This window comes from Phocoena sinus, chromosome 3, assembly GCF_008692025.1.
Source record: "Phocoena sinus isolate mPhoSin1 chromosome 3, mPhoSin1.pri, whole genome shotgun sequence".
NCBI lineage: Eukaryota > Metazoa > Chordata > Mammalia > Artiodactyla > Phocoenidae > Phocoena > Phocoena sinus.
Window position 1 is genome coordinate 78214411 of NC_045765.1, and position 13409 is coordinate 78227819.

At 36.0% G+C, this 13409-nt stretch overlaps 1 protein-coding gene across 2 annotated transcripts in view; it reads left to right on the forward strand.

Moving 5' to 3' along the window:
* Positions 1-11580, forward strand: part of TRIM36 (tripartite motif containing 36) — a 51184-nt gene extending 39604 nt beyond the window's left edge. The window contains exons 6-10 of one of the 2 annotated variants that reach the window (XM_032627507.1): positions 684-937; positions 1172-1296; positions 4509-4799; positions 7759-8056; positions 9503-11580. In XM_032627507.1, coding sequence (XP_032483398.1) covers positions 684-937; positions 1172-1296; positions 4509-4799; positions 7759-8056; positions 9503-9857 — 1323 coding nt within the window. In that variant the 3' untranslated portion in view covers positions 9858-11580. The remainder of the gene's footprint in view (positions 1-683; positions 938-1171; positions 1297-4508; positions 4800-7758; positions 8057-9502) is intronic. The other variant, XM_032627508.1, reaches the window with a different exon arrangement.
* Positions 11581-13409: the final 1829 nt, after the last annotated feature.

Consider the following 13409-nt stretch of genomic DNA (forward strand, 5'->3'; position numbering starts at 1 on the left):
TTGTGGTGGGCATTTTATGTAAATAATCTTTTTCAATCTTCAGAAAAACCTAAATGGTCTCTCTTACCCCTAGTTTTCAGAAGAGGAAAAACTCAAGCATAAAGATGTTAATTTGCATAACTTATAATTAAATCAATATTAATTAAATTACAGCTTAATTACAATTATATATAAATATTAATTTGAAGAGAAGAGAGTTACGTTTTTATTACTTAGTATAGGATGTCATTTTTTTGAGTTTCATAGCTGTGGCTTAACTTTTTAAAAAATTGGTATATGGCAGAAAGGATAAAATTTCCTGAATTAGAAATGAATGAAAATAAATAAGTGCAAGATTGTATTTTCCTGTGTCTTTGGTTAAATCAGTTCATTTCTGCCTCAAGTTCCTTTGTATACAAATTGAACGTTGCTTTCTTATTTCATTGAATAAATTGTTTATTGCTGGACTTTGGAGATTGAAAGCTTAAGGAAATATAGTATTATAAAATTACAAAGTATGTCTCAAAGTTGCTGATCATTCCTTAGTAAGCATATCTGATGCCAAATTATTGTTCTGAAAACAAGGAGTCAGACAAAATCTTTTTCTTTCCAGTATTTGGGTTCGTTTTGTTGAATCGTGACTCTTTCTTGAAAAGACATTTGGATTTAGCAGATGAGGTAAAGCTTTGCTTGTTTTATAATAGTGTAATGGAGAGCGGGCTAAAGAAGAAGCAATTACACATTTTGAAAAGCTCTTTGAAATCCTAGAAGAAAGGAAATCATCTGTTTTGAAGGCAATTGATGCTTCTAAGAAACTAAGATTAGACAAATTTCAGACTCAAATGGAAGAGTATCAGGGGCTGCTAGAGAACAACGGACTCGTGGGATATGCTCAAGAAGTGCTGAAGGAGACAGATCAGTCTTGCTTTGTTCAGACCGCAAAACAGCTCCACCTCAGGTATTTAACTTTGAACTGACAGTCTCTCTCTAGCAGTGTCATTAAATGCTGCTTTATGTTTCAGCTGTAGCTCTGAGTGGTTCAGAATGCTGTGTTATGTGCAGTATCTCTTGCTTCACTCTTAACTTGAATGTTGAGTGAAGTTTTCTTTTGTTATTCTCATTGAAAATACTTAGTCTGATTTGCCTTTTTAAAGAATCATTTTTGTGTAAAATATTTTATGTCTGTCTGTAGAATACAGAAAGCTACAGAATCTTTGAAGAGCTTTAGACCTGCGGCTCAGACTTCTTTTGAAGACTATGTTGTTAATACATCTAAACAAACAGAACTTCTTGGAGAATTGTCCTTTTTCTCTAGTGGTAAGTTTTAGTAACAGCATACCTTCACTTTCTTAGTTTGAATTCACATTGTGTAGGAGAAACACAGATTCTATTTAGTTTGACATTATAATGCAACATCTCAGTTGCCCAGACCATCATATGCTAAAATCATAGGCCATTTATGTTTTTATAACCAAGTTTTTATGCAGAGAAGCTAGATTCTTTTGGTTTGTATGTTTTTAAACATTGTGTGAATGGCACCACATTGTATGTATCTTTTTTTGTAATTTGTTTTTTTGAGAAATTAAGTTTAAGATAAATATTTGTTAATACATGAAATTCTGGTTTACAGCTATATGTTAACTTTACAGTATTCCATTATGTAAGTAAGTTTCCCACTGAGAGAGAGTCTGTTCCTGTTTTTTTTTCTGTTGTAAGCAACGCTCTATTGAACTTCTTTGTCAGTGTTTCTCTGTGTGTGTGTATGAGTTTCCCTAGGGCAGAAACCTAGAAATGATATCTCCAGGCTAAAAATGACTCTAAGATGTTTAAGTGTTTACATTGTTGTATGAGTTTGCTAGGGCTGCCAAAACTAAATACCACAGACTGGGTGACATAACAGAAATTTAATTTCACAGGATTCTGGCAGTAAAAGGTTTTATTTATTTATTTATTTATCTATTTATCTATCTATGACACCTTGGGGCTTGTGGGATCTTAGTTCCCCATCTATCTATCTATCTAATATATCTATCTATCAGTCACACCTTGGGGCTTTCGGGGATATTAGTTTCCCGACCAGGGATCAAACCCAGATCCTTGGCAGTAAAAGCCCACATCTTAACCACTGGACCGCCAGGGAATTTCCTTAGGATTCTGGAGGCTAGAAGTCTGAGATGAAGCTGTCGCCAGGGTTGGTTTCTTCTGAGGTCTCTCTCCTAGGTGTGCACATGGCCGTCTTCTCGTGTCTTCACGTGGTCTTCCCTCTATATATATCTGAGTCCAAATTTCGTCTTATAAGGACTCCAGTCCTATTAGTCATAGTGGACTAGGGTCCACCTTAACGACCTGATTTTAACTGTGTTACTTCTTTAAAGACCCTCTCTCCAAATAAAGGCACATTCTGAGGTACTAGGGCCTACAACTTCAACATATGAGTTTTAGGGCGGGCAACTCAGCCCCTCACATTTGGTTGTGTTTGTGTTCTGCTGCTCCCCAGCAGGGAGGTCTACCTTTCCTTTTTTCTTCTCACCTTGTTCATCTCCCTCAGATTTCTCTTCTAATAATGGTGAACAATTACAGTCCTTGGAAAAGTACACTTATAGTTTAATTACTGTACAGGTATGGATACATAGATTTGTATTCAGTCAGAGGAAATTTGTCTTGTTTAAAAGTTAAACACGCTGAAGGATTATTACTATGACCACCTTTCTCTTCCAATCAATACCTGTATCTCTGTCAGGTAGATACTTTTCTTGTCTATTATGGTGATCTTGTTTTTCCAAATATGTGGTGATATTTGAAATGCTGATTCTATTTCATATACTGTACTTTCTTCTTTTTCCAAAATGTATACTTGAATTGTTTTTTATATACATGCTAGTTTACTTAGGAGTACAAGGTCCTCCCTTCCCTGGGGGTCCCAAAAAAGTCTTTGGAAAAAGGAAGTTGAGTGTGGGTAATCTCGGGTTATACCAGTGCATAACGAAGGACCAGTAAAACGGGTGGGTCAGAATGGAAAGCTGCCGGTCACCCAGCTTCCTGCTGATGGATGCTCTTCTCGTTTTTTCCTGCACGCACGTAGAGCATTCCAGTCATGTTATTCTTTAACTAGCTTTTCTTTTTTAACTTTAAAATGTAGTTTGGATGACTTTTCAGATCCCATGGCTGCATAACACTGAGTTGCACAAATGCACACATAGACATCCTTATGCTGTACATTGCTTGTACATAGCTGGAGGATAAGGAGAAGAGGGAGACTTCTGCTTTTCATTTCATGTATTTCTCTGTGATTTGATATAAATGTGTTTATTTATGTGTGTGTGTGCATGTGTAACTCCTATAGCTTATTTTTACCATATGACCAAAGCAGTTAAGCTGTTTGGAATTTATTCTATGGAAAAGATTATGAATATGCACAAAGATTTAGCTGTGATATTTTAAACATTGTATTTTTAGTGAAAAATTGGAAACACGTTTCTGAAAATAGTTAAATGTTGCTACAGTGGAATGCCACTGGAAGAAAAACACTGGCAGGAGCTACACAAAATTATTGTAGTGATAATCTTTGAGTTACTTAATTTGTGTGTGTTTTATGTAGTTTCTGATTTTCTTAAAAAAATACCTATCTTGTTTATACCAAGAAAAAGTCATTTAAATTCCTTTGCCAGACTTCCCTGGTGGTCCAGTGGTTAAGACTCCATGCTCCCAATGCAGGGGGCCCGGGTTTGATCCCTGGTCAGGGAACTGAATCCCACATGACGCAACTAGGAGTCCGCATGCTGCAACTAAAGATCCTGCACGCTTCAACGAAGATCCCGCATGGGGCAACGAAGATCCCGCATGCCCATCTAAGACCCGGTGCAGCCAAATAAATAAATTTTAAAATAAATAAATAAACTGCTTTGTAACTCTGTGGAAGATAATATGAAAGAAAACTATATATTTACTTATTTTGTCTGTCTTATTTTTCATTCTTCTTTCCCCTTTCATTTATAAACATAAATATACCTTTTAAAATCTCAATTTACTTTCCTTTTTAAATTTTATTATGATAAAACTTACCCTGAGATCTAGCCTCTTAAATTTCTGGTATACAATACAGTATTGTTGTCTACAGACACAAGTTGTACAGCACATCTCTAGAGCTTATTCATCTTGCTTAACTGAAACTTTATGCCTATTGATTAATAAGCACCCATTTCTCCCTGCTCCTCAGCCCCTGGTAACCACCATTCCAGTCTTTGATTTTATGAATTTGGCTACTTTAGATACCTCACGAAAGTGGAATCACGCAGTCAGCATTTGTTTTTCTGTGTCTCACTTATTTCACTTAACATGTCCTCAAAGTCCAACATCCTGTTGTATTTGCAGGATTTATTCTTTTTCTTATACACAGTATTATAAATGTAGTAAGTTCTTGAACAGCAGAGAAATCCTTTAAGTATTGTCAATAAATCATTTTTACTGAGGAAAAATAAAGGTTCTGAAATAATATTTTAACATTGTTTTCTATTTCATAATTCTTTCAGGCATAGATGTGCCAGAGATCAATGAGGAACAGAGCAAAGTTTATAACAATGCTTTGATAAATTGGCACCATCCAGAAAAGGATAAAGCTGATAGCTATGTCCTCGAATATCGGAAGATTAATAGAGATGAAGAAATGTTGTCTTGGAATGAGATAGAAGTGTGTGGCACAAGTAAAGTCATTTCCGATCTTGAAAGTAATTGTAACTATGCGTTCAGAGTAAGAGCCTACAAGGGTTCAATCTGCAGTCTTTGCAGCAGGGAATTGATTCTTCATACTCCTCCAGCTCCAGGTATTGTGAATAGTGGGAATAAGAAAAGCATAGAGTTGGAAGAGACCGTGATAAAAAATAAACCAGTTAATGTGTCCATGCAGACCTACATTAAAACCACCTCTCATCTGTAAAATACTCTAGAAAAGTAGATTCCATACCCAGCTAGGATTTAGAAATAGACTGAATACTTGAATTTCACCATCTAGGCTGAGAACAGGATTAGATTTCTGACTGACATCAGATACAGAAAAAACATGAAATTTGAGTGAGCAGGGCTATCAATTTGGGATTAAAATAGCATAAATGCTACCTTACAAGTATTAAATAGTATAATTCTGTATTTTTGATCAGTTTATAGAAATCTCTATTAACATAGGATCTAGGCAGATATTTTAAAAATTTATTGGTACAATAATGTGAAGAATAATTTTAATTTACCTAATTCTGACTTGTCTGGCTTTTCTAACTCAGTGATTATGAGCACATGGGGATGGAAGGCAGGTATTAGAACCACATGGATAGCTTTTTCCTACACTAAAAGCTCCTCCTGCCCAGCAATCTTCCCTCCCCTTTCCAAGTTAATAACCACTGATACTACTTAAACAGCATCTGTAAATTTTTATAGAATGAGAATGACTTACAGGTTAAGTTGATGTTCACTACAGTGTCTCCGTGGATAAGGGACATTTAGAACCAAAGTTGTGCTCATCCTGGTGAGCAGGAAATCATTCTGCCCAGTTGGTCACGGCCTCAGAGGTTCCTTCATTTGGCTTTTAGACCTCATTGCTCCTGCCCACTGTTAGTGGCTTATGTACCTATATTTTGTGCACTCTGCCCATCCTTCCCTTTTTGTCCAGAGTGTACTATTCACTCTGTTTTTCATGTACATTGTGGCTAATTAAAAAGAAATACAAATAAATAGGGTTGGCTCAAATTATTTTTCTTGAATTTTAATAAGATCCAAAAGAGAGTTTTAGGATCCATTTACAAGTATTAAGTAGATATTTTACTGTTTATGCAGTTTCCGCTTTCTTTTCTAGTCTCTGACTGAAATTGGAAGAAAAAGGAAACCTGAAAGTAGCTACTGTTTTCAGTGACAAAGTGAAGGGGGATGGAGGAAAGGAAACATTAAAAACTGTGTTTCTTTTCTCCAAGAGAAACCACATGAATAGGGTGACCATTTAAATTTATTTTGCAAACTGGGAGACTTTTGAGATTGAGAGACAGTGTGAATTGCCATGCCAGGGCAATAGGCATTACCAAGGAGACCGGTCAAATCACATATGGAGAATAGTTTTAGCTTGTTAGCAGACAGTTTTTTACAATTGTGGTATTGTATAGTTAAAATTTGCCATTTTAACCATTTTTACAGATCAGTGGCATTAAGTACATTCAACAGTGTTGTGCAGCCATCACCACTCACAATCTCTGGAACTTTTTCATTTTTCCAAACTGACACTCTGTGCCCATTAAACAGTAACTCCCCATCCACCCTTCCCCCAGAGCTTGGTAACCTTTATTCTACCTCTGCCTCTATGAATTTGCCTATTCTAAGTACCTCATGTGAATGGATTCACATAATCCTTTTGTGACTGGCTTATTTCAAGGTTCATGCATGTTGTAGCATGTATCAGAATTTCCTTACTTTTTTAGGCTGTATAGTATTCCATTGTATGTATATACCACATTTTCTTTATCTATTCATCTATTGATGGGCGTTTGGAATGTTTCCGCTTTTGGGGCTAGCAGCCACCAAATGTTAGACTTAATGGGTTTAAGTTGATAGAAGAGTAGTGTTATTGAAACAGGAGGGAAGGGGCAGGGCACAACCTTTAAAAGAAAGATGTAGCCATAGTACATGAAGAAAACTAGTGAGAACCAACTAGGTCCAAGATGGCGGAAGATTCGACTTCTAGTAGACCTTGAGCCTCATACGCTCATTGTAATACATTAGCATGTTAATGACACATCTGCTAGCACCATGACAGTTTTGAGGCCAACCATAAAAGGTCAAGAAATGGGTGGTAACACACCACTGTAAAACAATTATACTCCAATAAAGATATTAAAAAAAGAAAAGTGAGTGGTAGCCCAATTCCTGGCTATCCCCGCCCCTTCCCCCAAATAATTGGAATAATCCTGCTACTCATTAGCCTATGAAATTATCCAGCCCATAAAAACTAACCACGCTGTATTTCGAGGCCTCTTGCTTCTTGTCTTCCAAGATGGCCCACGCTCTGTCTGTGGAGTGTGTTTCTCCCAAGGCTTCTTGCCCTCCAAGATGGACCACCTCTGTCTGTGGAGTGTGTTTCTCTCTAAATAAATCCACTTCTTGAATTTGGAATTCTCCAAATTCTTTCACGATGAAGAAAGAACGTTAAATTCACTGGCAACATTATCTCCATTCTGTAGTTGAGGAAATCAAAGTTTAGGTTAAACTCTAGTTAAGTGCTTGAGCCAGGCATCAAACCCAGGTCTCTCTGAACCCAAAGCCTGTGCTTTTTTTTTTTTTTTTTAACACTGTATACTGTTTCTCATGTCTGCCATCTTGATTGATAAGGAAAAGACCTTATTAAAATTGCTAATAGTTTCCATATTTATAAAATTTGGAATAAAATAACAGATATTTTTGAAAATGTACAGCCCCTTATTTTAGGGATAAAAGGACAGATTCAAGAGTGTAAAATACTTAGGATAGATTTCCTATATCTAGTCCAAGGAATTGCATTCATAAATTTCTCATGCATTTAAAATGTTTCTTCTGCTTTGAAATTTCTGAAGATTTTCAGGTACAGAGAATTTACTGGAAATTATTTCTAAGTTGGGGTTTTGTTTTGTCATAGTTTGTGTAGGGTAGAATGAGATATTCCTCTTCCTATATCTTTTTAGTAATTTCTATTTGAAAAACCTGTTAAATTTAACCATAGATTGTAGAAATGCTAACAATTTGCAGACTAATTTTCTGCTCTATTTACAGTTTTCAGTTTCCTTTTTGATGAAAAATGTGGCTACAATAATGAACACCTCTTGCTGAACTTGAAGAGAAACCATGTAGAGAGCAGAGCTGGATTTAATCTTCTGCTTGCTGCGGAGCGGATCCAAGTGGGTTACTACACAAGCTTAGACTACATCATTGGAGATGTTGGAATTACAAAAGGGAAGCACTTTTGGGCCTTCCGTGTAGAACCATATTCATACCTGGTAAAAGTGGGAGTTGCTTCCAGTGATAAACTACAAGAATGGCTCCGGACTCCCCGGGATACAGTTAGTCCAAGGTAGATTCTTCTACTGATAATTCTTTAGTTCTTTAGGAAGTACACATCCTGGTTTAGCAAGGTGAGACTGAAAATAGACTTGGATTTACTTGTTGCATTTAGAGTATTTAGAGTATACATTTCTTAGACTCAGGTGTTTTGGCTGTGCTTATGTAGCTAGCTGGCTAAGAAAAGGAGTCAGGTTGTGTTGTATTCACACAGTGAATAATGAGATTCAGCAGTTAATTTCTCATGCTGTGAGGAAGTAAGTCTGTTTTGGGTATACCTCTTGATTATGGTATAGCTTCGCAATTTAGAATTTTCAAAGTCTTTCAGTCAGGTACCTTAATGATGTGATAAAATTGCATAAATAGTGAAATGCCTCTAAATGCCATATTTCACAATTGATATTAAGTTGTTCTTTTGTTAAAGGATACAATTCTTTAAACTGTCCTGTAAGTACTTACAAAATTGGGTCATGGTAAATGTGTTTCCATGGCAGAGAATTCCAGTTTCTTGAGTTTGACTACTTAATGGAGACTGTACAGTTTATTTTTGTTAGATGGTATAGTGTGCACTAGTCCAGTCAAGTAATTTTTGACCATTTATGTCTACAGAAATCCCAGATTAACAATCTGAGTAATAGGAAAAACTTTTTGCACCAAGATGAGAAATTGAAATAACAGCGAAAATTGAAATAGGGAAATAGTCCCTTAAGCAGAGTGGCATGTCTACTTGGTAGATTATTATTAATAATGCTAAAAAAGTTTACAACATGAGAAATATTAGAAGTGAAAAGACCTGATTAAAGTTGTTGATGTAGTATTATCACAAATATATAAGAAGCAATCTATGCATAGGGAAAAAATGGAAGGAACTTTGTATCAAAATTTTCTTCAGGGTGTTACTGTTTTATAATCAAGGGGAGAAAAAGAACCTTCATAATACTTGCTTGCATCATAGATCCATGTAGAGCTCCCAACCAGTAAATATAGTTCTTAGCAGGAGAATAAAACATGGTTTTTTCTCCTGCATTATTTTGCAGTGCCCATTTATTTTACTTAGTCTGATAATTCCTTGGATTAGGGGGCCTGTCTTGGTTTTTAATTGTTTTGTATATGATTTTTGTGCTAGGAATATTTAATCTTTGTCAGATCCCTTCAGTTCCCTTCCCCCTGTTTTATTTTTGATAGGCCAAAATTATTATTTTTAGGTTCTCAGATATATAGGTAAAAATGGATGCTACTTAATGACAGAATTTGGGGCTGAGTTTGTGGTGTAATTCTAAGTGGCAATGTGTAGTCCTTATGTTTTTAATTGATTATGGTTTACCAGAAAGGTTTTGATGTACAATTGATTTTAATTTTAACTCAATATATATTATCTTGTGAAAATGTTTTGAAGCTACTTGAAAGCCTATGCTGATACAGATAAGATTCTGCTTTGTCTGTCTGTGTTGCATTTTAGATACGAGCAAGACAGTGGGCATGACAGCGGAAGTGAGGATACCTGTTTTGATTCTTCACAACCCTTTACGTTAGTTACTATAGGCATGAAGAAATTTTTTATTCCCAAGTCACCTACTTCTTCTAATGAACCTGAAAATCGAGTTCTCCCCATGCCAACAAGTATAGGGGTTTTCCTCGACTATGATAAAGGCAAAGTGGGTTTCTATGATATGGATCACATGAAATGCCTTTATGAGCGCCAAGTGGACTGTTCGCATACTATGTATCCAGCATTTGCATTAATGGGCAGTGGAGGAATTCAGCTTGAAGAACCCATCACAGCAAAATATCTAGAATACCAAGAGACCATGTAGTTTAAGCATCTGATGTGAGTTAGGATAAAAAATGTGAGCAAAATAATGCCTTGGTGTTAACCTTTGTAACTCATTACATATCATCTAAGTATCCTGTCGCCACACTTGTTCTTTGTGTATGTTTCTTCTTAAAACCGAAAGCCTAAACAGCCTTCCTGCCTTTCACAAACACCGGGAAAAAGGTACTTTTTCATAGTTAACACTGAAATGGTTAACTGGATTATCTTTTTATGCACGGAAAATCTAATTTATTTATGTCAGCTTGTGTTGCTGATACTTACATTCCTTGTTTCGGGGTTGGGGGAAGGGATACAAAAGTATTTATTGTGCTTCTTTTGTGTTTGGTTTTTCATTTTTATATCATGTTTATGTCCTAAGAGAAGATATTTTTTAAATGCCTTCTGGATAGAAATTAGTACTAAGCATTGTGTTGTGCATTCATTTTTAATGGGAAAACAAAGGTATAGATAGGTAAAAAAAGGCCATAGAAACGGTAGTATATTTAAATGGAAAATTATGTATTTAATATTCAGAATATATTGCCTGGAAAATGAATACTACTGTTTTTTTTTTTGAAGACCATAAACTGTATTCTTAAGGACATTTTTAAGAGTTCTCTTAGCTGTAATGCCCATACTTGCATGTGTAGGAAACATGGTTTCTTGCAGGAAACACAAAATTCTTGGCTAACACACGAAGCTTTTCACTTCATATGATTTTTTGGGAAATTTTTTTTCTTCAATTTTTTTTTTTTAGTTCCTCTATGAAAATATTTGAGCTGATATCAAATAATTATTTTTCATAAATATTAGTGAAGATACACTGATAATTGTCATATACTTTTGCTTTCTTTTTGTGTCTTGTAATTTTCATTCTTTGGCACAAATATTATATATCAGATTGTTCTGGTTTATGTTCTCATGTTTGAAAAGTTCTTGATACATTTTTAGTGTCATTAAACATTATAAAATGTGAAGTAACTATCTGGTCAGTTGTATGGCATTTTCTATGACTCAATGGTAGTAAGCATTTGTCATATAAGCAAGTAAAGATACAAATTTAATTGTTTAGGAATAATAATTAAAATCATAACGACTGTGTGTACCCTTTTTTAAAGTTAAAATTTCTTTGAATTTGAAGAATCTCATTTTATCTAAATTTTATCTTCATTTTTGGAAGATTCTTTCTTGGGTGGTTTTATTTAAACTGGTTAGTTTTTTTAAAGTTAGAGTATTCAGAAACTAGACTGTTAGGCATTTAGCATTAATCATCTTGGAATTCTTTTGACATATTTTAATTGACTAAACAAAACTCTTAGATCTGTTTTTTTTTTTTCCTTTCTGGTTATATATATATATAAATGGAAATCTGCTATTCAGGTTGGTAGCACTAAATTAGCTTTCTTTTCCCTGACTGAGGTAGGAAATATCGTGGAGAATTTCAGTGTTTAGTAAGCTTTGTTCCTTTCCCACCTATGAATAGCACTTTATGACGTAGGGTGAACTAAACAAATATGCAGTGTTAACGTAGATCATTGTGCGATAAAGCTGCTAAAGTCACATGTGTGGTAAACTTTGATAGTGTCAAGCCTGTGAAGCACATATTATGTAGACATTTTAAATATAAAGCTTTAATAGGAATAGGAAAGCCACTTAAAACATTGTATAGTTGCATATAAATTGTTCTCTTGGACTTCTTTCATTTTTAATAAAAGCTTAAAGTATGTTAAGTATAATTATAGAAATCTACATTCCAGGAATTCTCTGTGTTTATATGGAAAATAAGAACAGTTTATGAAAAGATGTTTGACTGAATATATTAACTTAGAGCTAAAGTTCTATATAAAATTATTTTGGGCATTTACTAGCTTTAATTCTTGTGGAGATGATCATTAGAAAAGCGTAACATGAAACTAATTTACAGTTGACCCTTGCATAATGCAGGGGTTAGGGGTGTCCACCCTGCATGCGGTTGAAAGTCCGAGTATAACTTTATGGTTGGCCCTCTGCATCCTCGGTTCTACATCTGAGGATCCAACCAACCGGGGGTTGTGTAGTACTGTAGAACATGTTTACTGAAAATAAATCCATGTATAAGTGGACCTATGCAGTTTAAACCTGTGTTGTAGAAGGATCAACTGTCTAAACTGATCTGTTTTTCTGATCCATAATAGGTCAGATTTTGGTTTAGATGAGTGGCCCTTTAGTTCACATTCATACTCTTGGGTTATGGGGCTCTGGTAGTTAAGTTTGAATTGCAGTGAATTGTTACAAATGCTTGATGGGTCTTAATTTTAAAATAAATAAGAGTTGACTCATGCATATCCCTATGATACTGTATAATAACTTAATTCTCATATTCACAATTGCTCTCTTGAAAGTAGTAGGAATTAGAGCTACCTTTGGGGGATTGAACACCATCTGAGCCTGTTAAATCTTTGGACTAGTCCCCGTTATCTGATAGACCCTGACAGTGTATCCCATGTGGGAATATAATCAATTATTGGATTGCTACAGAAAACAATCGAGAACTAGTGTTATAGGCAGGAATACTCTTAAGAAATTATGTTCTACCAAACATTTGCATTCATTTTAAATGAGTTTTACCTGCTTATGGGAATAACATCCCATAAAAGTTGGAGATTGTCTTGGGACTCTTTCGCTTTAAAAATTAAACTTGAGGGGCTTCCCTGGTGGCGCAGTTGTTGAGAGTCCGCCTGCCAATGCAGGGGACAAGGGTTCGTGCCCCGGTTCGGGAAGATCCCACATGCCGCGGAGCGGCTGCGCCCGTGAGCCATGGCCGCTGAGCCTGCGCGTCTGGAGCCTGTTGCTCCGCAGCGGGAGAGGCCACAACAGCGGGAGGCCCGCGTACCGCAAAAAAAAAAAAAAAAATTAAACTTGAAGGAACTTGTTTTTTCAGTTTGATTTGAAACCACGTCATTTCACACGAAGTCTTTAACTCCTGCTGTTATTAGACTCCATGCTGTGCACTGGGTAAAAGGTGAACAAGACAGCCTAGTTAGGTTCCTACTTTTAGGAGCTTAATTTCTAGGAAAGAGAGATGATAAAAATGGAAGGGACTAAGAGAGTGCTTGAGGTGGGAGCTAATACTAGATTTGGTGGTCAGGGAAGCCCCTCTGAGGAGGGTGATAGGAGTTTGACACCTGATCTCTAAGGAGCCAGTATACAAAAGGGCTAAGTGAAGAACATGTTAGGTATAGTGAACATGAAGTGCAAAAAGGCTTTGAGATAATGAATTGGTCAGAGTTCTGGCTGGTAATAGAATTACCCTAGCTGGTTCAATTGAAAAGAAGTTAAGAGTTGCTTAGAGATATGGGCAGCCTGAAAGGAAGAAACAAGCAGTGGTGAGAGGCTGGGATAGACTAGCCACAGCCTGAAGCCATTACCGCCTCTAGAGCAAGGGGGTCAAGGGGAAATAGTGTTACTAGATCTCAGGGAGAGTGAGAACAGGAAGGAAGCGTTGCCGTGGGATGCAGCGGTTGCCAAAGATGTGGTGCCCAAGACAGGGAGGGAGTCAGAAAGAAAGATCCTC